Source organism: Mastigoproctus giganteus, chromosome 9 (assembly GCF_048544385.1).
Source record: "Mastigoproctus giganteus isolate SK-2022 chromosome 9, ASM4854438v1, whole genome shotgun sequence".
Taxonomy (NCBI): Eukaryota; Metazoa; Arthropoda; class Arachnida; order Uropygi; family Thelyphonidae; genus Mastigoproctus; species Mastigoproctus giganteus.
In genome coordinates, this window is record NC_143583.1 from 25856631 (window position 1) to 25878139 (window position 21509).

Sequence of the window (21509 nt, forward strand, 5' to 3'; positions counted from 1 at the left end):
GTCTTCACTGTGTCCATCCATCTGTCTTTCAGTCTGCCTGCCTGTCCCTCCACGTGTAACAACTCAACTCGCAGTGGACAGATTTTCATGAATTTTATATTTAGTTCTTTTAGAAGAATTTGTCGTGCCATCCCAAATATCATTAAAATTGCATAAATAGAAATCTGGCAATTATTAATTATTTTTTCCATACAGTTTGTAAGGAAAAAAGAAATTCGTTGATCGAATGTGTTTTTAATATAGTATTGTTAGTTTTAGATGATTTGTGCATGCTCGAGTATGTTATTATGTAAGGCTCGTGAACATGTTGCATGTGAATATAGAGGGGGGGGGAGAGAGAAGAGCCTTAAAAAAGTATGGGGAGAAGAGTAATAAATATTATACAGTTGTAATTAAACTGAAATGGCTAAGTTTAGAGAATGTAAAAATGTAACACTTAATAAAACTTTACAGTTTTATTAAGTGTTATTAGTATTACGATATAGTTTAGTGCTAAAGCCTCAGGTTATGTAAAGAGTTTAACTAATGTACAAGTTAGTGCAATTGCATCATTTCAGTACATAGCCAACTACTTAAGTAGTTATAAATTGGCATCATTAAGTAATCTCATATTGTGAATACCTTCTGATGTCAACTTCTGATGTCAGCGTTTGCTCAGATCGTGTCAGTGAAATTATTCTTGCAGGAATGGAATCCTTTATCCCACACTCTAACTTTAAAATCTCGTCCTTTATCTAAACCTTGGTTTTCCAATAAATGTGCTAAGGCTGTCCAAGAGAAGAACGTTGCATATCGTAATTGGCTTGTTTCTAATTCTTCAGTTTCATTTCCTGCCTACACCAAAGCTCGCAACAATTGTAAAGCAGTTATTAATCAGTCCAAACTAGAGTTTGAACAGGCTAAGAGTAGAAAACTTGCTTCCTGCCCTAATGGTAGCCGAGCATTCTGGTCTCTTGCCAAAGCTATTGGCCACAACTTTTGCCCATCTCTGCTCCCACCTCTGTCCAAACCAGATGGTTCTGTTGTCACTTCAGCCAAGGATAAAGCTGACCTGCTAGCATCCCATTTTTCTTCCAGCTCATGTATTAATGACCTTGGTAAAACACCTCCCACCATTCCTAACACGCTCCATTCAATGCCTCCTGTGGTCTTCCGTCAAAAGGATATCAGAAGGATTTTGATGAATCTTGATGCTACGAAAGCTCCAGGTCCTGATGGTATTTCTCCACTTGTTCTCAAAACCTGTGCTCCTGAACTTACTCCTATTCTTTGCCGCCTTTTTTCACTTTCTTATTCCAAAGGTGTTTTTCCTTCTGCTTGGAAATTTGCTCATATCCAGCCAGTTCCTAAAAAGGGTGACAAATCCCTCCCATCCAGTTATCGTCCCATTGCAATTACTTCTACTCTTTCTAAAGTAATGGAGAAATCAATTAACTGCCAACTCTTAAACTACCTAGAAACCTTCCATCTGATCAACGATCGCCAGTATGGATTCCGTCAGTGTCGATCCACTGGTGATATTCTGGCTTATGTTACCCATTTATGGACTAATTCAATGGAAAGGTTCGGTGAAACACAAGTAGTTGCTCTTGACATCTCAAAGGCTTTTGATCGTGTTTGGCATAAAGGTCTTCTAAACAAGCTTCCATCTTATGGTTTGCCAACTGTTTTTAGTAATTGGTTATCCAGTTTTCTCTCTGATCGCTCACTGAGGGTGATGGTAGATGGCTCTCTGTCTTCTAACTTCTCCACTAATGCCGGTGTCCCCCAAGGTTCAGTTCTTTCCCCCACTCTTTTCCTCTTGTATATCAATGACCTTCTTCCATTGACTGGAAATCCTATCCATAGTTTTGCCGATGATAGCACATTGCATTCAACTTTCCATTTTGAGAAACCTTGTCCAGCTCAATCAGCTTCAAGTTCTCGAAAATCTGCTGCCAATTCCTTAAATGCCGATCTTCAGGTAATTCTCCAGTGGGGCAAAGACAACTTAGTTGATTTCAACCCTTCTAAAACTCAATCTTGTCTTATATCTCGCAAAAAGGATTCTTCTGCTCCTATGCTTATCTTTAGTGACACTCCGATTTCTAGGCAAAATGATATATCTCCTTTGGGGATTACCCTGACTTCTAATCTCTCTTGGCACAAGCACATTACAAATATTGCTTCCTCTGCATCTAAAAAACTTGGTTTTCTCTTTCGCTCTCGGCGTTACTTTTCTTCCAAACAGCTGCTCACTCTGTATAAATCGCAAATCCGCCCTGCCATGGAATATTGTTCCCACATCTGGGGTGGTGCCCCCAAAACCTCTCTCAGGCTTCTTGATTCCATTCAGAAGAGGGCAGTTAGGTTAATTAATGATTCATCTCTAACAGAGTCTCTCCACTCGCTTTCTCATAGATGCACTGTTTCTGCTGCATGTCTCTTCTACAGATACTTCCATGGGCACTGTTCTTCTGAATTGGCTTCTATAATTCCCGCTCTCTCTTTCAAAACAGTCCGAACACGTGCTGCCACCAGCCAACATCCATTTACTGTCCAACTTCAAACCCACAGAACCAACTTTTCATCTTCCTCATTTATTCATTCAACTGCCGTTTTCTGGAACAACCTTCCTTCATACGTATTTCCTGAAAACTACAATCTACAGAAGTTGAAGTCCAATATCAACAAATATCTTCTTTCGTCTTCTCAACCTCCAACCCAAGCACAGTACTAAGTACTATAGGTTCTAATACCTCTCGTGTTTGGGGTTCTCATAAAAAAAAAAAAAAAAACCTTCACAACGAGTTGCCATGATATTGTACTACTTCGAATAAGTAACACTTCACCATAGGAGAAGACTATTGTTATTACTTATTCTCAGCGGATACCATCACCCATACGACACCATTTCGTTCTCAGCAAATACCATCACTGTATGGCTGATGGTATCCGCTGAGAATAAGTAACAATAGTCTTCTATGGTGAAGTGTTACTTATTTGAAGTAGTAGAATATCATGGCAACTCATTGTGAAGGTATTCACAATATGAGATATACAGCAATACCTCGCTTAGCACAGCTTCAAACAGCATAGGTTTCACTACAACGCGGTTTTCAATTAAGTTTAAGTAAAAAATTTACTATACATATTAAAACTCATTAAATAGCCTAGACGCATACTCTACATATATGCTGTGGTGCTAACTCTATTGTCTCACATGCACATGTGCCAAAAGCTCCCCTCACACAGTCAGCAGCAACATGCAACAGTGCTCAGTATTCTTAATTCCATCCTGCCATGATAGCTTTTCAAACTTTTCATTTCACAATTTATTTTTACCCCTTTAAATACGATCGAAAATATATCTGCATCTTGGCTAGAAATCACTGCCAACAACATGAGTTCTGTTTGGCAGCGTGTTTCATCCCATTTGGCAAATGATTTAACTGGTTTTAAATCGCAAGTTCAGGCAAATCTCGAGGACATTGTGAAGATCGGAAAAGACTTAGGATTCGAAACTTTGCACACTGCCAATGTATGTGACTGCACTGGATTACATTGAAATCACTTAGATGATGCAACTCTCCTTGAAATTGATGAGCAAACTGCAAATGAAGAAGAGAAAAACAATTCTGAAGTGGATAACACTGAAGTGGCACCAAAAGAATTGTCAACAGAAAAATTGGAGAAAGTTTTTCAAGGGGGTTAACATGGCCTACGAGACGATTATGAATGGAGATCCGAATGTTGAATGTAGTATCAAAATAAGGCAAATTTTATGAGATGGGATTCAATGCTATGAAGACTTGTACGCTGGGAAAAAGAAGAGATGGCTTCATTACTGAAATACCAAAATAAACAATAAAGCTTTTTTCTCATCTTTCATGATGTTTCATTAATAAAATTTTTGCAATATTTTTTATTTCAAATCCTTTTAATTGGCTATCAAGTGCAAATTGTTTATAAATTTATTATAATTTGTTTATAGACTGTTTCTCTGGTATGCATTCAATTAAAACTCATTATAATTATACCTCAGTTAGCACGGTTTCACATAACATGGAACAGTTTCAGTACCAATTATCAGTGATGATGCCAATTTATAACTAATTAAGTAGTTGGCTATGTACTGAAATGATGAAATTGCACTAACTTGTACATTAGTGTTATTAGTATTTAGTAATGGCCATATGGTGCAAGAAAGCCTATGGATTATGCTGCACCAGCCCAAAAAAAAAAAAAGAAATAAAGAAAGAAGAGAGTAAAATAATAATACAAGAAAAGGAAATTGACAACCTATGCATCCCTGTTCCTGTAGGTAACTATCCAGCTGACATCTGAATTTTCCCAAACTGCCAACCTCAACCACCCATGTAGGTAACTTATTCTGGTAATTTATAACTTGCTGGCTAAAATAAAACTTCTTGCAGTCCAGTCTAAACATCTCCCCCCCATAACTTCAATTTATGGCCCCTAGTTCTAGAATCATTTACAACTGAAAATTTTGTCCACATTCATTTTACTTTTTCCAGTCAGAGCCTTAAACACTTCGATCTCAAGCTCTAAGGTGCCTAGATTTCAAGCTGTGCAACCCACATATATGAAGTCATATAAGTATGTTATGTAAAGTTATGTTTTCACTTTTGTTAATTGCAGAAAATAAATTTAATTAATTTAAAAAAAAACAAATTCAAATACACCTGAAATGTATTGGAGTTTGTTTTGATTTAAATGAACTTGTTTAAATCACTGCTGTCTTTCAGGGAATAACAAGGCTCCTTCTGACAAAAATTCCGTTCTATAAAGAAGTGGTGGTTATGTCTTTTTCTTGTAACCACTGCGGCTTAGAAAATAATGAGTTACAGCCAGCTTCAAAAATTCAAGAAAAAGGAATACGTATCACTTTAAAAGTTATCAATCAAAAAGTGAGTAATATCTTTTAAAATTTTAATATTTATTGATGTTTAAAATTTTTAAAATAAAATATTTAATATTTAAAATTTTATTTAAAGATTTGTCTACTTATGATGAATAAAAGAATTTAGTCTTTTAATTAATATTGATATGTGAAGTTTGCATATCAATATCACATTGCATTTTGTGTTCATTTTACTTCTTCTTCTTAGGATTTATTCTGTTATTACAATGGTCCTCCTCAAGCTAATATCAAAAAGTCATTCCTTTATTCTTTTTTTCCATTTTCTTCTTTCTCTTCCCAATCTTCGTCCACCAGTCCTCTTTTATTCATAGCTGCTCTCACACCCTCTGTCCACATCCTTCTTAGTCTTCCTCTCTTTTTCTTTCTCCAGAGTGAGTGAGAGAGAGAGAGAGAGAGAGAGAGAGAGAGAGAGAGAGAGAGAGTAGAAGGAAATCACCAAGAAAGAGAAGAATGATGATATCCAGGGTCCTGAGCTGGATATCATCATTCTTCTCTTTCTTGGTGATTTCCTTCTACTCTCTCTCTCTCTCTCTCTCTCTCTCTCTCTCTCTCTCTCTCTCTCTCTCTCTCTCTCTCACTCACTCACTCACTCACTCGGGGAAACTCAAATTTTTTTTTTTTGGCTGGTGCAGCATAAGCCTCAGGCTTCCTTGCACCATATGGCTAATAATAATAATAATAATGGCTCCTCTGGACAATCTGTCGTCCTCCATTCTCTTCACATGGCCAAACCACTCCAATCTTTTCTCCTCCATTTTATCAGTGTCCATTTTTAATAGCTATTTTAAAATACGATTAAGTTATTGTCTGTGTTCTGATTAAGCAGGGCTGTTCATTTTTTTTAAATAGCAAGTAGTTCAAGAGGGTTTTCTTATATTAGAAGTACAGTGTGTTGTATGATCTGTGTTATATATAACAAGTTAACAAGTGTTTATATAACATAAGTTATATGTGTTATATAACACAAGTTAATGGGCACATTACTGTAGAAAGTTGCCACCTGAACTTGCAAACTATAAATCATGTTAAAAACTACCTTGCATTAGCAGTTACTGCTGTTGTATTTCAAAAGGCAGTTTTATATACTTATACGTATTACATAAATTCTGTGCAGGAACCTAGTGTGGAGGATTGCATCAGCTGAAATACTCTTGTCCACATCATGCCATTTAGCATCCATAGAACAATGGAGTGGTGCATAACGTGCTTTTTCCATCGAGGCATTTTACAAAAAAAATAGTTACAAGGCCACTTGACATTTATTTTGCATTTACTTTAAGCTTAAGAATCAAGATGGATATGTAATTTTGAAGAAACTGGTTCTGCTTTGAAAAAGAAGTTTCTAGATGGAATAAGAACCACCTGTACACGATATCGCAGTTGTCGAAACTGTTCTCATTCATAGTCCAATGCATTCGGCACATCAGCATGCACTGTTGTTGAACTTATTCAGTAGGAGTGTGTGATGAATATTACACCAAGTTTTTTAATGATGGAGTTAAATTTCCATCCTTACAAGATACAGGTATGGCAAGAATTAAAACCTTGCAATCTCCTTACCTATTAAAATTTTTATCAAGAAATGCTAACTGAAATTGATCATGGTGAAGATTTTATTCTTAGTCTCTGGATGTCTGATGAATCTCACTCTCATATGTAAATGGTTTTGTGAATAAACAAACTTTTTTTATTGGTCAGAAAAAACTCTTGCCAATTCTACCAGCAGCACAGTGACCAGGTAACAGTGTAGTGGACAGTTTCATATCACAGTGTTATTGGCCCATATTTTTTGAAGATGATAATGGAAGGGTGACTGCAACACCTAGCTGCTAACATGATCACAACTTTTTTTGACTGAACCAGCTGCTAGGTTTCCTTAGGTTAATGAGGCCATTTGGTTTCAGCAAAGCAGCACATCTCATACTGCCAGGGTGTTAACAAAAACCATATGCACAAAGTGGTGTATGTTCACCACCTTTGGACATTGAAGCAATAAACAGTTTTAATATTCTCATTAATTTATTGAAACATTAAAACAATACAAATTCTACAAAAAAAACTAAAATATTAATTCAAATAATTTATCAAAACAACAACAAAATTAAAATAACTCTTGCAAAACAGAATTAGACCCCGTTAATTTTCATTATTATCTTTAAATAAAAATTGCAATCTTCTCGGCTTCTCTGTGAATATAGTTTGATATAATTGTGTTCATAAAATCTTCATTGCCAATGACGAAATTTCATGCCTTTTTCTTTTTCACTCTGCCTGAATGCGCTCACAGTCTGTGCAGTACTTTCTCCTACCAATCATGAAATGTTGGCTCGGCTGTACATGTAAATCATTCAAACTTGATTTAATTAAGATATTGCATGCATTCAAAAATTTGGTGAACACAAATTTTATTCCCACATGTATGTCTACGTGGGTAGCACAGTGATATCATCACCGTCCTCCCATGCCGAGTGGAAAAAGCCTGGGTTCAAATCCTGTCGATGACACGAGGAATTTTTATGGGCTTTTTTTTCACTCCGTGGATTAATTAGTCAGTATCAGACGTAGATAGCAAGGTTTTTTCCTCAGAAATGGGTTTTTCCATCCAGAAAAACAGGCAAATCGAGTAGAGAACACCACCAATTTACAGACACAATACATATGGTATATGTAATACAGTATAATGTCACTTATCTGAACTAATTAGGACCAAGGTTGGTTCAGTTAATAGTTCGAAATAGTTCGGATAATCAAACATATATGATGTTTGTTATTTGGTTTTTAGGAGCATTAGCAACTAAGGCCATATTGCTCCGAGATATGCAGTGGTCATTCCCTGACCTTTCCGCATCCTCCGTATTTGGTGGTGACGGGCTCGAACCGCGGTCTAATCAAGAAGCTTATGCTATGCACTGCTGCTCCTTCTCACCTGGCTGCGGAGGCGACCAAACATATATGAGAATATCCAGTTTATACAAAACAAAGTGTAATTAGGCCTATGATTAAATTATAGTATGCAAGGTTATTGCTAACAAATGAGAGTATAATGAATCTTGGGAAGCTTTATTTTTTAAAATATGTAACTTTGAATTTTTCTTTCAACCATGCGAGATTTGTCTTTTTTGCAGCTAAGTCTCTCATCCTCTTTAATAGCAATATCTCCATAGAACTGCATTCAGACAGTTGCTCACATCATGCCATTGCAGTTTCTAGCCAGTGAAGACCTCAGCGTGAGTAGGCCCGCTCCCTCTTCTTCTTCATTTCTTCTTCAGTTAAAATATGGATAACCAGGATCATCGGCATTGTTGTTTAATCATGCCTCTGCATCATCTTGTCCAAACTTGGAAAACCTGGGATTCCCTTGAAATAAAGTTACAATCTCACCTACGTCTTCATTCAAATCTTGCACATATGTGACCGTCTGGCAACACCCCAAAGTTTATGCCATGCCTTTTTTTCCAGATTTCTCTCTGAGAACATGTTCCAGGCATCTGCTAACATGTAGCAACAATCCTTAATGTTTAGCTTCTTTGAAAACGCAACCATGCTCTCTTTATCTCCCTCTGGTAGCAGCAAGCGACACGAGACTTGTTTTTTGTACAACTTTTTTAGTTTTTCTATAGCACCTTGATCCATTGGCTGCACCAGGGCTATAACATTTGGTGATGAAAACCTGACAATGAAGTTCTCATCAATTGAATTCATTTTTTCAAGAGGAGGTTGGGATAGGGCATTATCAATAATAAATAAAACTTTACCAGCTTTATCCTCATTTTCTCAATGCCTCTTCACACTTGGAATAAAATCTTGGCTAAACCAATCCAAAAAAATGTTGGAATTCATCCAAGCATTTTCTGTCCTTTATATCGCACTGGTAGGCACTTTACAACTTTAAAGCATCTTGGATTTCCCAATCACCAATAATTTTGGATCGGTTACCATTTGAGTTACGATAAGCTTAGGTTGACCACATTGCCAAATGGTAAAACATGCTGTCCACTTTTATTTGCACACACACCATAACTGTAACACACTGCTTGTTAGCTTTGAAATGAGGAGCAGCCATTTCATATCGTGATGCAAGTGATTTACGAGGGAGTGACTTCCAATTAAGACAGTTTCATCTGCGTTGTAAACGTCATTCTTGGAAAACCTTTCTTCGCCATTTTCAGAAAAGACTCTTTAAAAGCTTCTGCTTCAGGGACATCACCTGATAAAGCTTCTCCTTGAATTTCAAGCTCCCTTATACCATGGCAAGATTTGATATTTTTCAGCCATCCTGTAGTGGCTTTAAATTCAGATGGGTTTTAAAATTTTTGATTCAGTTGTAACACTTTGCCACATAACAGAAATTCAGAAATAGGTTTGCTTCGACTTCTCTTTTGTAGAAACCATAAATAAACAGCGTCTTCTAATTTCTCATCACTAGCTTTTTTCATAGTTTTCCTTTTTTTAGAGCCATCTTCATTGTCTAACTTTGAAGTAAACTTAAAAATTTCATTTTTTCTGCTTTTTATGTCAGATGTGGTTGCTTTACCAACGTTAAAAATCTTAGCAAGCAATACACTGGTTTCTCCCTTTTCCAGTCTATTAATAATTGTTATCTTGTCTTCTATTGACAACACATTGCAGTTTCTTTTGCTTGTAGATGCCATTATTAACACAAAGGGGCAGCAGAATTTTTCAAATTAAAAAGCAAAATGACACAATATTTCACATTGAAATAGCCACGAACAAAAACTCGAACACTGAGTGATTAGAAACAAAACACCTTAAATAACCTCACACTGCAGTGGCTCGCAGCAGGCTGAGTGAAAACTAAGCACCCCCCCCCACCCACACACACACCATACTCCTGCGTTCACAATGGACAATGGTATGAATGCGTCAAGCAACAGGAGTAATATTTCAGCATTCACAAGTGCACTAAAAGTAGATACTGTATTTTTTTTTTTTTTTGGGGGTGGTGGTGATGTGGATAATCAATGTTGTACTGTAGTTTTTTTTTGAACCACCCTTCAAAATATCCTGCTGGTGCCCATGAATTGACAGCATGTGACTTTTTTTATGTGACATTTTAAGAAGAAAGGTGTATTCTCATCACTCACACAATATTAAAACAGCTGAAAGAAATAATTCATAAAGTAAATGTTGGAATTCCTTTGGAGATGATATGTCACCGATGCGTGGAAGATTAGAAGAATGCCTGAACAGAGATGGAGGTAACCTCAAGGTTACCTCCATCTCTCGACCTTACGTTGCCGACGTCTTGACCTTAACCAGGCCAGGACTGACGCCATGGATCGTAAAGTATGGAAGAACATCACAGAGCAAGTCCGAAACCCTGCGGCACCTACAGCAGCATACTGGTTGCGTGGCCAACCGCCCCCCCCAGCTGCCAGCTAAGGACCAAGAAGAAGAAGAAGAAGAAGAACCTTGAGGTTATCATCTTCAAAAAATAAATGCCATTCTATATACTTTGAGATGGCTTATTTGTAATTTGGCAAATACAAATTCTTTATTTAATTTTTGAGTTTTTAAAATCACCTATTTCCATGCCTTGCCCTGTATTTTGATATTAAGTTAGATATGTATTGAAAATTTATATATATGATGTTCTTAACTAATGGAATCTTGACCACCAGTTCCATATTAATGGTTTTCAGGAAATTAGATTGAACAGTGAAAAATTTAAACCATATGGAAATTCTTCCATTTGGTATTGATATCATTAAAATGCAATTAAGCTTTATTTTCAAAGAAACTACTTAAAACCATCTATTTCTTTCATTTCACTAAATATTTTATGCCTTATTTTATTTTACATTTTTATTGAAAGTCATCCAATTCTAGATTAAGTTATATCTTTAAATGTCAAATATTGTGTTGAATAAAAATAAAATAAATAAATAAATTTATTCACCAGTTTCTTGATATCAGTCAGTGCTAGAGATGAGTATAATTCTTTATTATTTTTCTTTTATGACTATAGTAACTACAATTAGTCCAGTTTTACAGTTGTATTTGTGAATAGCTTAATATTTTCTTGTTGTAAGTTAGCAGAATATCTAGCCACAAATTTATTATGCATCATGCTAATACTATTGAAGTTGCATAAGGTGCTATTAAATCTATATTCATTAACTTTTAGTCTCAGCAGTTCAGTATGACATTTGGTTACCATTTATGATAAGCTATGGTTAGCCACACTTAAGAGAATCTATTGATTTCAAGAAGACACTTACCATCTACTAGCTAAATTTCAGCTGCAGCATCCACCGTGAAACTGGTGCAAAAAGACAAGTGCCTCTGAGCAGACAAGAAAAAGCCAGATTTGATCAATTATTAGACATGATTCATACTAACTCTGGCTAGTTCTCGGGATTAATTCTTGTTGTATTAATGGCCTCCTGGCCACATCCCCCATCCCCTAGGTCCGTGAATGGTTATGACTCAGCACTTTTCCATATCCCATGTGTACTAATGTGTGAAGCCACATCTTTTTCCAGAATGCCGGGAGCATCCACAACAAGATTCCCACTCTTCTGAATCTAATTACAAATGACAACTAAAATTTTATTTCAATTGCTGAGATGTGGTCTGTATGTGAAAGTGGCTTAAGTATTCTTGCTGCCAGTATTAACTTCCTTGAGAGATGTGCAGAGGCTTGCAGAACTTAAGCCTCTCTTGGTAAGGGCACCCCTTTGTTCCTCTCACCAATCTTGTTGCCCTACTCTGCTAGAACGAGTACAGAGAAGGGCAACAAGATTGGTGAGAGAAACAAAGTGGTGCTCTTAACAAGAGAGGCTCAAGTTCTGCAAGTTGTAGCATCTGGAGACTAGGCACCTGCGAGGTGATCTGATTGAGCTGTATAAGGCCTTGAATGGTTTGAGCAGGCTCAACGTTGATGGGATACTTCTGCTTGCTCAGATTAAGAACCTGAGGGTGCATAGATTTGAATTGAGGAAAGACAGTTGTAGAATAGATGTGCAGAAGTTTGCATTTAGCCAGTGGGTAGTTGATTGCTGGAACAAATTTCCATCCGTTGTTGTGGAAGTTGATAGCTTAAATAAATTCAAGGCAGAACTAGACAAACATTTGGAATGAATGAATCAGTTAAAATTCGAAGGGGGGGGGGCTGATGTTGTATATGCTTGCTTTCTTGCATCATGTGCCTCTACTAATGCTAATTTTCTTGTTATGTTTTTCGTCATAGCTTATATTATAACGTTGTTCGTTAATACTTATGTTTATTATTAATCTATTCTTATGTTTTTTTAATTCTTATATACATGTTTTTAATTTAATTTTGTAAATAAATATTTTTATTATTAGGATCTTCTCAGGCAAGTAGTAAAGACAAAATGGGCCACTGTCACCATTCCAGAACTTGAATTTGAAATCCCTGCATTAACACAAGATGGAGGTAAATATGAATGCTTATTGTGCATTCAGCTCTGAAATTTAGCCTGTCAATGAGAATATGGGGAGTCATTTCCATTCTAGTTGCCTAAAAATGTTTTTCATATTGAATTTTTAAACGCATGGTAGTAGGAAATGACAATATATGGCTAATATCAATTTTAAAAAAAATATATATATATATAACAAAAAAAAAAAGAAAATAGGTTTAAGATAAAAATCAGAATAGTTTTTTTTTTTCATACTTATATAGGATTTAGAAAGAATCCTGAGGTGCCACCAGATAACCATTTTTAATAAAAACCTGTTTTGTGTTTTCCAGTCCATGTGACATAAGTGTGTCTTGATATATATATATATATATATATATATTAATTTGGCAATTTAATAAAGAAATTAGTACTGGTTCAATGCAGGTATTGAAATAGTTTTGAAAAAAATACTACTCTGTGTTATGGTTTTCTTTCTTTGCTGTCTGGGAACACTGTCATCCTTCCTGTGACAGTGACAGACCTTTTTTGATACTCTTTAAAAATGGCTACATTTATTCACTAGTCGAACTAACATAACTATAATTTTTTAATCAAATAACGTCATTCTAAAGAGCATAAGCTCCATCTCTGTCACAGGAGGAACAGTAGTGTCTACAGGCAGTAAAGGGAAAAAATACAATGCAGGGTAGCATTATTTTTTAAAATTATTTTTTATATATTCATATATTTTTATCTTTATGCAGGAAATCTTATATTTAAATGTGATGCTGCATTGAATAGACTAAAGTTCTTTTGATGAAAGCTAGGTTACTGCAAGTGGTCTCTCTTCCTGAATCTAAAATGATTGCCTAAACAGCTGAAAAACAGTCTTTATAAGCCAAGAGAAATTCATTAGCATAGGACTTCCCCAAAATCATGATTTCTGTCCTGCGAATCAAGTCAGTAGATAAATAAGCCAAAAACAAAACACTCATGAAATCTGTTAGAAGCTATGAGTGATTATTATGATTTATTATGCAATGTTTTTTTAGGAAATTTGGTTTGTTTTCTTACAAGTACTGTATATCCATTAACCCTTTCACAGATATACCCTCTCAACTATATATAAATTTTTTCATATGATGGAGTGAAGTATGAATATATGCAAAGGAGTATGAAATTTCACCCCTAGTATCAACAAATCATGAGTACTTACAAATTCTTCTGAAACTGTACAGAGACATGCCATCATCTGTCAACTATGCCTACTAGCAGTAGACATTTTTTTTATATTTACACTAGTTTTGAAAATAGGCATAGGAGGGCATACCCTTTCAACAAAATTCTAAATCATGGGCTACATTTTATAATTTTGATCCAGAAGTAAACAAAACTAAATCAAATTCATATGTAAACAGAGAGAATTTTACCTCCAAATAGTTAATGATAAATAAGTGAAAAATAAGTAATGACTTGTTTTTATTTATATATATATATTTTTTTTCATTATTTTGATTTAATTTCTTTTGATTTAATCATTAGAGAAGGACAGTAATCCTCTAAACAAGAAAAAAATTAATATTTAAAAGTATTTATATGTTTAGTTTTTCAATTTTAACTTCTAAATTTCTTGAAAATATTCACTCCAGGTTTCTTAGCATTAGCATTAGTAGAGGGATATGATGCAAGAAAGCAAGCTTATACAGCATCAGCCAAAAAAAAAATAAATAAATAAAATAAAACAAAACCCCCTTCCCATTTCACCCACCTATTCACTCCAAATGTTTGTCTAGTTCTGTCTACAACAGATGGAAGTTTGTTCCAACTATCAACCACCCACTGGCTAAAGGCGAATTTCCACACATGTATTCTACAATTGTTTTTCCTCAGTTTGAATTTATACACCCTCAGTTGAGTAATCTGAGCAAGAGGAAGAATCCCATTAGCATTGAGCTTGCTCAATCCATTCAAGGCCCTATACACCTCAGTTAGATCACCTTGCAGGTGCCTAGTCTCCAGAAGCTGCAATTGCAGAACTTAAGCCTTTCTTGGTAACACCAACTGTTTGTTCCACTCACCAATCTTGCTGCCCTTCTCTGTACTCGTTCCAGCAGCTTGACATCTTTCCTAAAATGAGGCCTCCAGGCCTGTATACAGTACTCAACATGTGGTCTGACCATTGCCTTATACAAGGGGACAATCATCCCCTTATCCCTGCTAGTGAAAGAGTATCTGCATGCTCTTTGAAAATTCACTCATGAAAGGGTTAAGTTAATCAATCCTGGGGTAATAATTAAGATTCATGTGGTAGGGGGGGTGGATTAACAATAAGACTTCTTATGTTCTCTGGTTTATAGAACAGTTTTTCAGTTCACTTAGGCCTTTTAGACAGCTATAAGGTTCCTTCAGCTTCAACTTGCACCTTTTTTCAGTTATTTTCCTGGTTATATTTTATTTTAAAATTTGGTTCTAGAAGCCCTGCCTAATAAAATACTATTAGATTGTTAAAGGGCATTCTTTGAATTGATATTTTAAACTCTGCAGAACCAAAAGGCCTATTGATTTTAATTTTTTTATTTATTGTAACATTGATGCTAGATTTAATGATGAATTATATTAACTTTTTTACAAACTGAGTTTGGTGTCAGATCATTTCTTTTGGGTTTGTTTGCTGACTACATGATATTATATTAGAGCATCATTGCTTAAAAATTTAATATTCATTTAATTAATATGGAGTTAAAGTGGCCTTCAACTTTATACATAAAAGTGGGAAACCTTATCACACAGAACAGATTTTTAATAAAATTAAAAATCTTTTTTTAATAAATTAAAAATTAAAAATCTAAACCTCGATCAGACCCCCCATTTGGGGGTCCTGTTCAAGGTCTATAACGTTTTCACTGTTTTTTAAATGAATTTTTAAATGATTTTCTTAACTAGGTAGCATAAATTCAAATTACAGAGGAAGCAACTTAGACTGGATAGAAAATTTGATTTTACCATCAGGTTGTTAGTCACTAGTTGGTAGTTTATTTTATATTTTATTGTATTTTTTTTTTTTTTTTTCTTTTATTTCCACAGGCATCAAAAGCCTGTGGCTCTCTTACACTGTATGGCTAATATTAACAGTAAAAACAGGAAATATTATTTGCAATAAGAATAGGTAGACTAGGAGCCAAAATGTCTATCAGAAGCCAAAATTGGTAATGATGAGTCATCAATTTTTAAGTGGGGTGAAAAAAAGCTTTATTATTCATGTAGTTACCAAATATTAATTGCCCACCAACTGATGATTTGTGGATAAATATAGTACTACGTTGTTCATTAAAAATAAAAAATATCAAGAATGGTATCCTGATTGTGGTATGATTGAAGGCCTTGAATGGGTTGAGCACACTGAATTCTGATGGGATCCTTCCACTTGTTCAGATTACAAACCTAAGGGGGCATAAATTCAAATTAAGAAAAGACATATGTAGAATAGATGTGTGGAAATTTGCCTTTAGCCAGTGGGTGGTTAATTGCTGGAACAAACTTCCATCTGTCGTCGTGGAAGTTGATAGGTTAAATAAATTTAAGGAGGAACTGGAAAGGCACATTTGGAGGGAATGGTGTGATTTTTTTTTTTTACTGATGCTGCATAAGCTCATACACTTGCTTTCTTGCACCACATGCCACCACCACCACTACTACTACTACTACCTTTGAATTTTCCTGTTCTGTCAGCCTCAACCTACCCGCGAGAGTAACTTATTCCAGTGATTTTCTACTCACTGGCTAAAAGAAAATTTTTGCAATCCAGTCTATTATCCTGTAATTTGAATTTATATTTCCTAGGTATAGCATCATTTATAACTATGAAATTTCATCTTCATTCTTTTTTCTATCCCCTCTCTAAGATACCCAGTTACCATATTTTGTAACCAGCATCAAAGTCATTCTTTATATGGTACCTGTTTGCCAGTTTCAACAAGCACTTCACCCATCCTTGAACTTTTTCAAGAAGTTTAGTGTCTTTTTTTTTAAGTAGGGTCTTACTTTTTCTTTATGTAGGATTTTTACATACAAATGTTCAATAAATTAACAATAGCGCACTGTGGATGCTCCTTACCACCTATCTGTGCTGCATAGAGAACTTTATTGTCTATCTGGATAATAACTATCAAATCTCTCTCCTCCTCTGCTGTCTTTAACTCAGTATAATTATATCTATACAAAATAACATACAATTTATTTTGGGATGATTATTTTCCCAGGTGTTAAACTTTGCATCATTAAAATATAGTTGACAGTTTCCTGACTGATCCTGAAACCTATTCAGTTAATTCTGAAGGAGTGTTGCTTAGTATTGGTCATTAACCACTCTCCCAATTTTGATATCAGCTGAAAATTTTGACTCTCCCTGTTATTCCTTTGTCATTGTTATTTTAAAAACAAAAATCAAAACAAAAGCAGAAATCCCAGCACCAATCCTTTAGATGACTTCTGCTTATTAGAGAAATAATAATAGTGACAGCACCCAAAATTTTTCTTATTTCAATCTTTTCTTTTCATTATTGGTGTCTTCAGGCTCCTCTGTTTAGCAAATCATTAAAATTATTTCCCCTATACTTTAGGGGAAATTATTTTAATGTAAACTATGGGGCTTTGCCTCCTGCTCACTTTGCTACTCCCCCCGCCCTGCACACTTTTCTATGTAATATGTATAGGTAGGACGGTGTAAGTCAAATCTTTTCTATGTAAAAGACACACCTGTTGAAACGCACTGATCGATATCTAATCTAATATATAAAAGAAAATAGAAAGTGTAAGAAAAAAACTATAAAAAGTAAAATTGTGTGAATGTTTAGTGAATGAAAGTTATTAATTGCATGTTCTATCTTAGCCTCTTCACTGAACAGACTGATGGCTATGCAGGCCCTCAGAGTCCTCATGGTTATCCAAGCTGACACCATGCTGTAGCTTTTCCTAGCTGGCATGATGTGGGATGCTGACACTGGCCATTAGGGTAACCCCCAGGAAAGTGTAGGACAGAGCTGCAAAAAGCACGCTCCACCATAGGAATCTCTTTCTCTATGTTCTTTTATTCCTACCATCTGGGGTGGTTGAGTCTCTTGTTTATACTCCAGCACAGCCACCAGGTCAGTGGAGTTTACAATAAACCAATTAATACAAATGTTAATCATATTTAGCAGTTACAGACTTGAACTCCAGTCCATTCAAAGAGCATGTGCTACTGCACTCGTGCTCCTGACCACTCAGCTGCGGCGCCTCCATAGCCAGGTGGGAAGAAGCAGCAGTGCGCAGCACACGCTTCTTGATTAGACCGGGGTTCGAGCCCATCACCACCAAATATGGAGGATGCAGAAAGGTCAGGGAATGACCACCGCATATCCCGGAGCAATATGGCCTTAGTTGCTAATGCTCCTAAAAACCAAACAACAACAACAACCACTCAGCTGTGTCAAGCCTTTCCTTCTCCCACCCTGGGTGACTCCTATCCCCTTTTGCATGGTGGTTCACCCACCACCCACTTTAAACTCCCACCCTCTGAACAAGCATGGGCATCCTGTACCAAGAGTCCCCTTACTGTCTCCCCTTTCAGATTCGAGTGCCTCAACTATTGCCCCCCCCTCTGTTCTGTGCTCCTTTTATCCCACCCTCTTCCTATCTGCCCCATTATCTCCTTTCCAATAAATTTTTTTTTCTTTTTTTGGGCTCTCTCTGGATGCCTAGGCTACACCAGGATTCACCCTGCTAGAGCTGTCTTCTCTCCTAGTGTGTCCTGGCCCACCTCTCTAGGGCAGTGATGGAAACTGGGGGGAGGATCAGTGATTCTCCACAAGCCCCCAGGCTAAGTGGCCAGAGGAACAGCACAATAATACTTCACAAACCACACACACACACACACACCCTGGCCTTATGCAGAGTATGGTATGAGGCACCTCTGTAGCCAGGTGGGCAGGAGCAGCAGTGCGTAGCTCACACTTCTTTAGAACGGGGTTTGAGCCCGTGACCACCAAATACGGAGGATGCAGAAAGGTCAGGGAATGACCACCACATATCCCCGGAGCAATATGGCCTTAGTTGCTAATGCTCCTAAAAAACCAAATAACAAACAAACAACAAACAGTATGGTATTCTAAACAGAGTAAAAACTCGGAGTTGGTGGTAATCCCTGGTGCCGCCAGACAAAAAACACTATGTCATTATGATCGATATCTAATCAGGAAATGACCTATGTAATTATTTACCTGTGCATTTGTAGTGCGCGGCATTCTCAACGTTGAATAAATATCGCTATGTAATTATTTACCTACATTTACATAGGTCACTTAGAAAAAGGCCTTTTGCTTTGGGTTTCATAATGCATGAGGAATATCGTTGCATCCCAAAGAGCAGGACTAAAATATTTCACTGAAATATTTACAAACTATACAAATATTTAAAATATTAACAAAATACTAAATTACTGTATTTACAAATATACAATATTCATTAATATACAAAAAACATTACAATGGGACATCAAATGTTAGACAGGGAAGCACGTGTAAAAGGTTGGTGAATGCTATGGAGGCAGTTGTCAATAATTATTTGCATTTGTAGTAACGGAATTGCCTCGCCCGCTTCTCCCATTGGCTCGAATAAATATCACTAAGAGGAAACTTTTTTTAATGTATAGAGAAATAGTAAAATATACTTTATTATATGTTATTATTTTATATATTTGATTTTTCTCTCCTGTTCTTTTTAATTAAATGCCAAAAATTTTACCATCTTCTTGATATTTGTTTTCCTTATCTTTTTCTAACATCTGCCCAAGATTTTCTTTAGCCTCTTTTGCATAAATCTTAGTTCTCTTTAACTTTTTTTGATATTCCAATCAGGATTTATTAGTTTTATTTTCCATAAATTTCTTAGAATATTTTTTTCTTTTTTATTACTGCCCCTTGAACTTCTTGAGCCCACCACACCATTCTGATTTTTTTTTTTTTTTTTTTTTAACAGACTTCTCCATACCTCTTTTGCAGCATTTCACTTAGTTTCTCTTAATTGCATAATGAGATATGCATTACCTCATTATACAAAACAGTGTTCAGTTTGTCATTTTTATTAGCAGTTTCATTAACCTTGCATGCATAGGATTAATAAAAAATTTCAAGAATAATATATTTCCATTTAGCCTAACAAGAAAAATGTTTTTAGCACTCAATTAATTCAGTCCATTCACCTTTGTGATCCCTCCTAACATGTGGAATAAACATCCTATGCTGGTGTCACTAATTGTTTGTTATTGAATGAGAAAATAATAAACTGTTAATTAAAATTGCTCATCTAGAGTTGCATGGTCATTTGTGAATAAAATTAATTTTTGATATTAATAGAATTAATATCATTTTATTTTCTATAGTGGTTACAACAATAGAAGGCATAATAGAAAGAGCCATTACTGGAATCGGTGCTCGCCAAAAAATTTTAAAGGTTAGTATTATTTTTGGTATGATGCAATTATAATGTAAATATTTCACAAGTGTTGTTAGATAAAATGAATGTTTAATCAGAAATAGACAGAAACAGATATATTGCAGTTTAAAGTTATATCACAACAATTTTTGCCTGCAGTCACAAGAATTATTTGTCAACCTTGGTAAAAGTTGCTATAATGATAACTTAAACGATGTTTAAACATATCAAATGCTTTTGCTAAAGTTTAACTTTACTAGTGAAAGAGAACAGTCTTAAACTCAGACTACTAGGAATTCACATGATATATTTATAAAAGCTGGAGAAATATGCAGGTTAACTTGTAATTAAATATAATTGTAATTATACTGCTGTCACAGCATGGATCTGTCATAAGGCAACAAGAGGAAGAATACCCTTAATCTGGTTATGGGCAGTGATTCTTCATGCATTAAGAATCTGCAAGTAAAGGACCCACTGGGTTGCAGTGATCACAGTGTACTAATGTGGAATTTAATTAAAGATGTAATCATTGTCAATGGTAAATTGAAAGGGTTTTGCTTTCATAAGGGTGACTACAGAGGTCTGAGATAGATTTTAAATTGTATGCAGTGGACCAACTAATGATGTTACCAACAGCAAATTTTAAATGGGAAGTATTCGTGGAAGCAATCAAAGAAGCTACTAGGCTTTTCATACCAACAAAGAAATACTGTTCAAGGCTTAGGCCTAAATGGATGTCAGATGAACTATTGAGACACGTGGCAGAGAAGAAAAGTGCATAAGCTACCATAGCTTATGCACTTTTACCATAGCATAGATATAAGCTACCATAGGCTTTTGCATCAGCAGATATAAGATATAAGTCTGTAACCGAGTCACAAAGGTTAGGCAAGCAAAGGCTGATTACAAGAAATCTTTGGAAAAGGATGCAAAGAAAAACCGCAAAGACTTCTTTACTTATATAAACTCTAGAAGGAAGGGGATGAATCAGTTTGGTCCACTTGATATCAATGGTTTGACTGTTGATGATCCTGCTCAGATAGCTGACAAACTGAATGAGTATTTTGCATCTACGTTTACACATGAATTCTTTAGAGAAAGGGAAGACAGGGGTTTATCATACTCTAACAAGGGGCTAAATGACTTTGTGATAACCGAAAGGAAAGTGGAGGAGAAATCGTTGAGGATGGACATAAAAAAAGGCACATGAGGAATCTATCCAATTATATTATGGGAGGCAGCAAAGGTGGTAATGAAACCCTTAGACATAATTATGAGAGGATTCTTGGATTCAGGGGAGGTTCCTATGAACTGTAGAAGTGCAAATATATACCCAATTCATAAAGTGGTTTCAAAAGGCAACATGAGTAATTACAGACCTGTTAGCTTAACATCTGTTGCAAGGAAAATAATGAATCACTGGTTAAAGAAGTAATGCAAGACCACTTGGACAGGCATGCTATTATACTGCAAACGCAGTATGGATTTGTCAAGATCTTGTTTAACCAATCTGATAGGTTACTATGATGCAGTGACAAGGAATTGAATGCAAAAAATAATTTTGACATTATATACTTGGATTTCAGGAAGGCTTTTGATATTATTGTACATAAAAAGCTGCTGTACAAACTGGAGTAATGTCACTTTAAGGGCAAGTTACTGCTATAGATAAAGGGATGGTTAAGTGGAAGAAGACAGAGAGTGGTTATCAATGGGCACTG

The 21509-nt window shown here is 35.7% G+C and overlaps 1 protein-coding gene across 1 annotated transcript in view; it reads left to right on the forward strand.

Annotated features, from left to right (window-relative positions):
- Zpr1 (zinc finger protein Zpr1) overlaps positions 1–21509 on the forward strand; it is a 140226-nt gene that overhangs the window by 36322 nt on the left and 82395 nt on the right. Inside the window, exons 3-5 of the mRNA XM_090380971.1 lie at positions 4749–4910; positions 12257–12347; positions 19733–19803. Coding sequence (XP_090237097.1) covers positions 4749–4910; positions 12257–12347; positions 19733–19803 — 324 coding nt within the window. The remainder of the gene's footprint in view (positions 1–4748; positions 4911–12256; positions 12348–19732; positions 19804–21509) is intronic.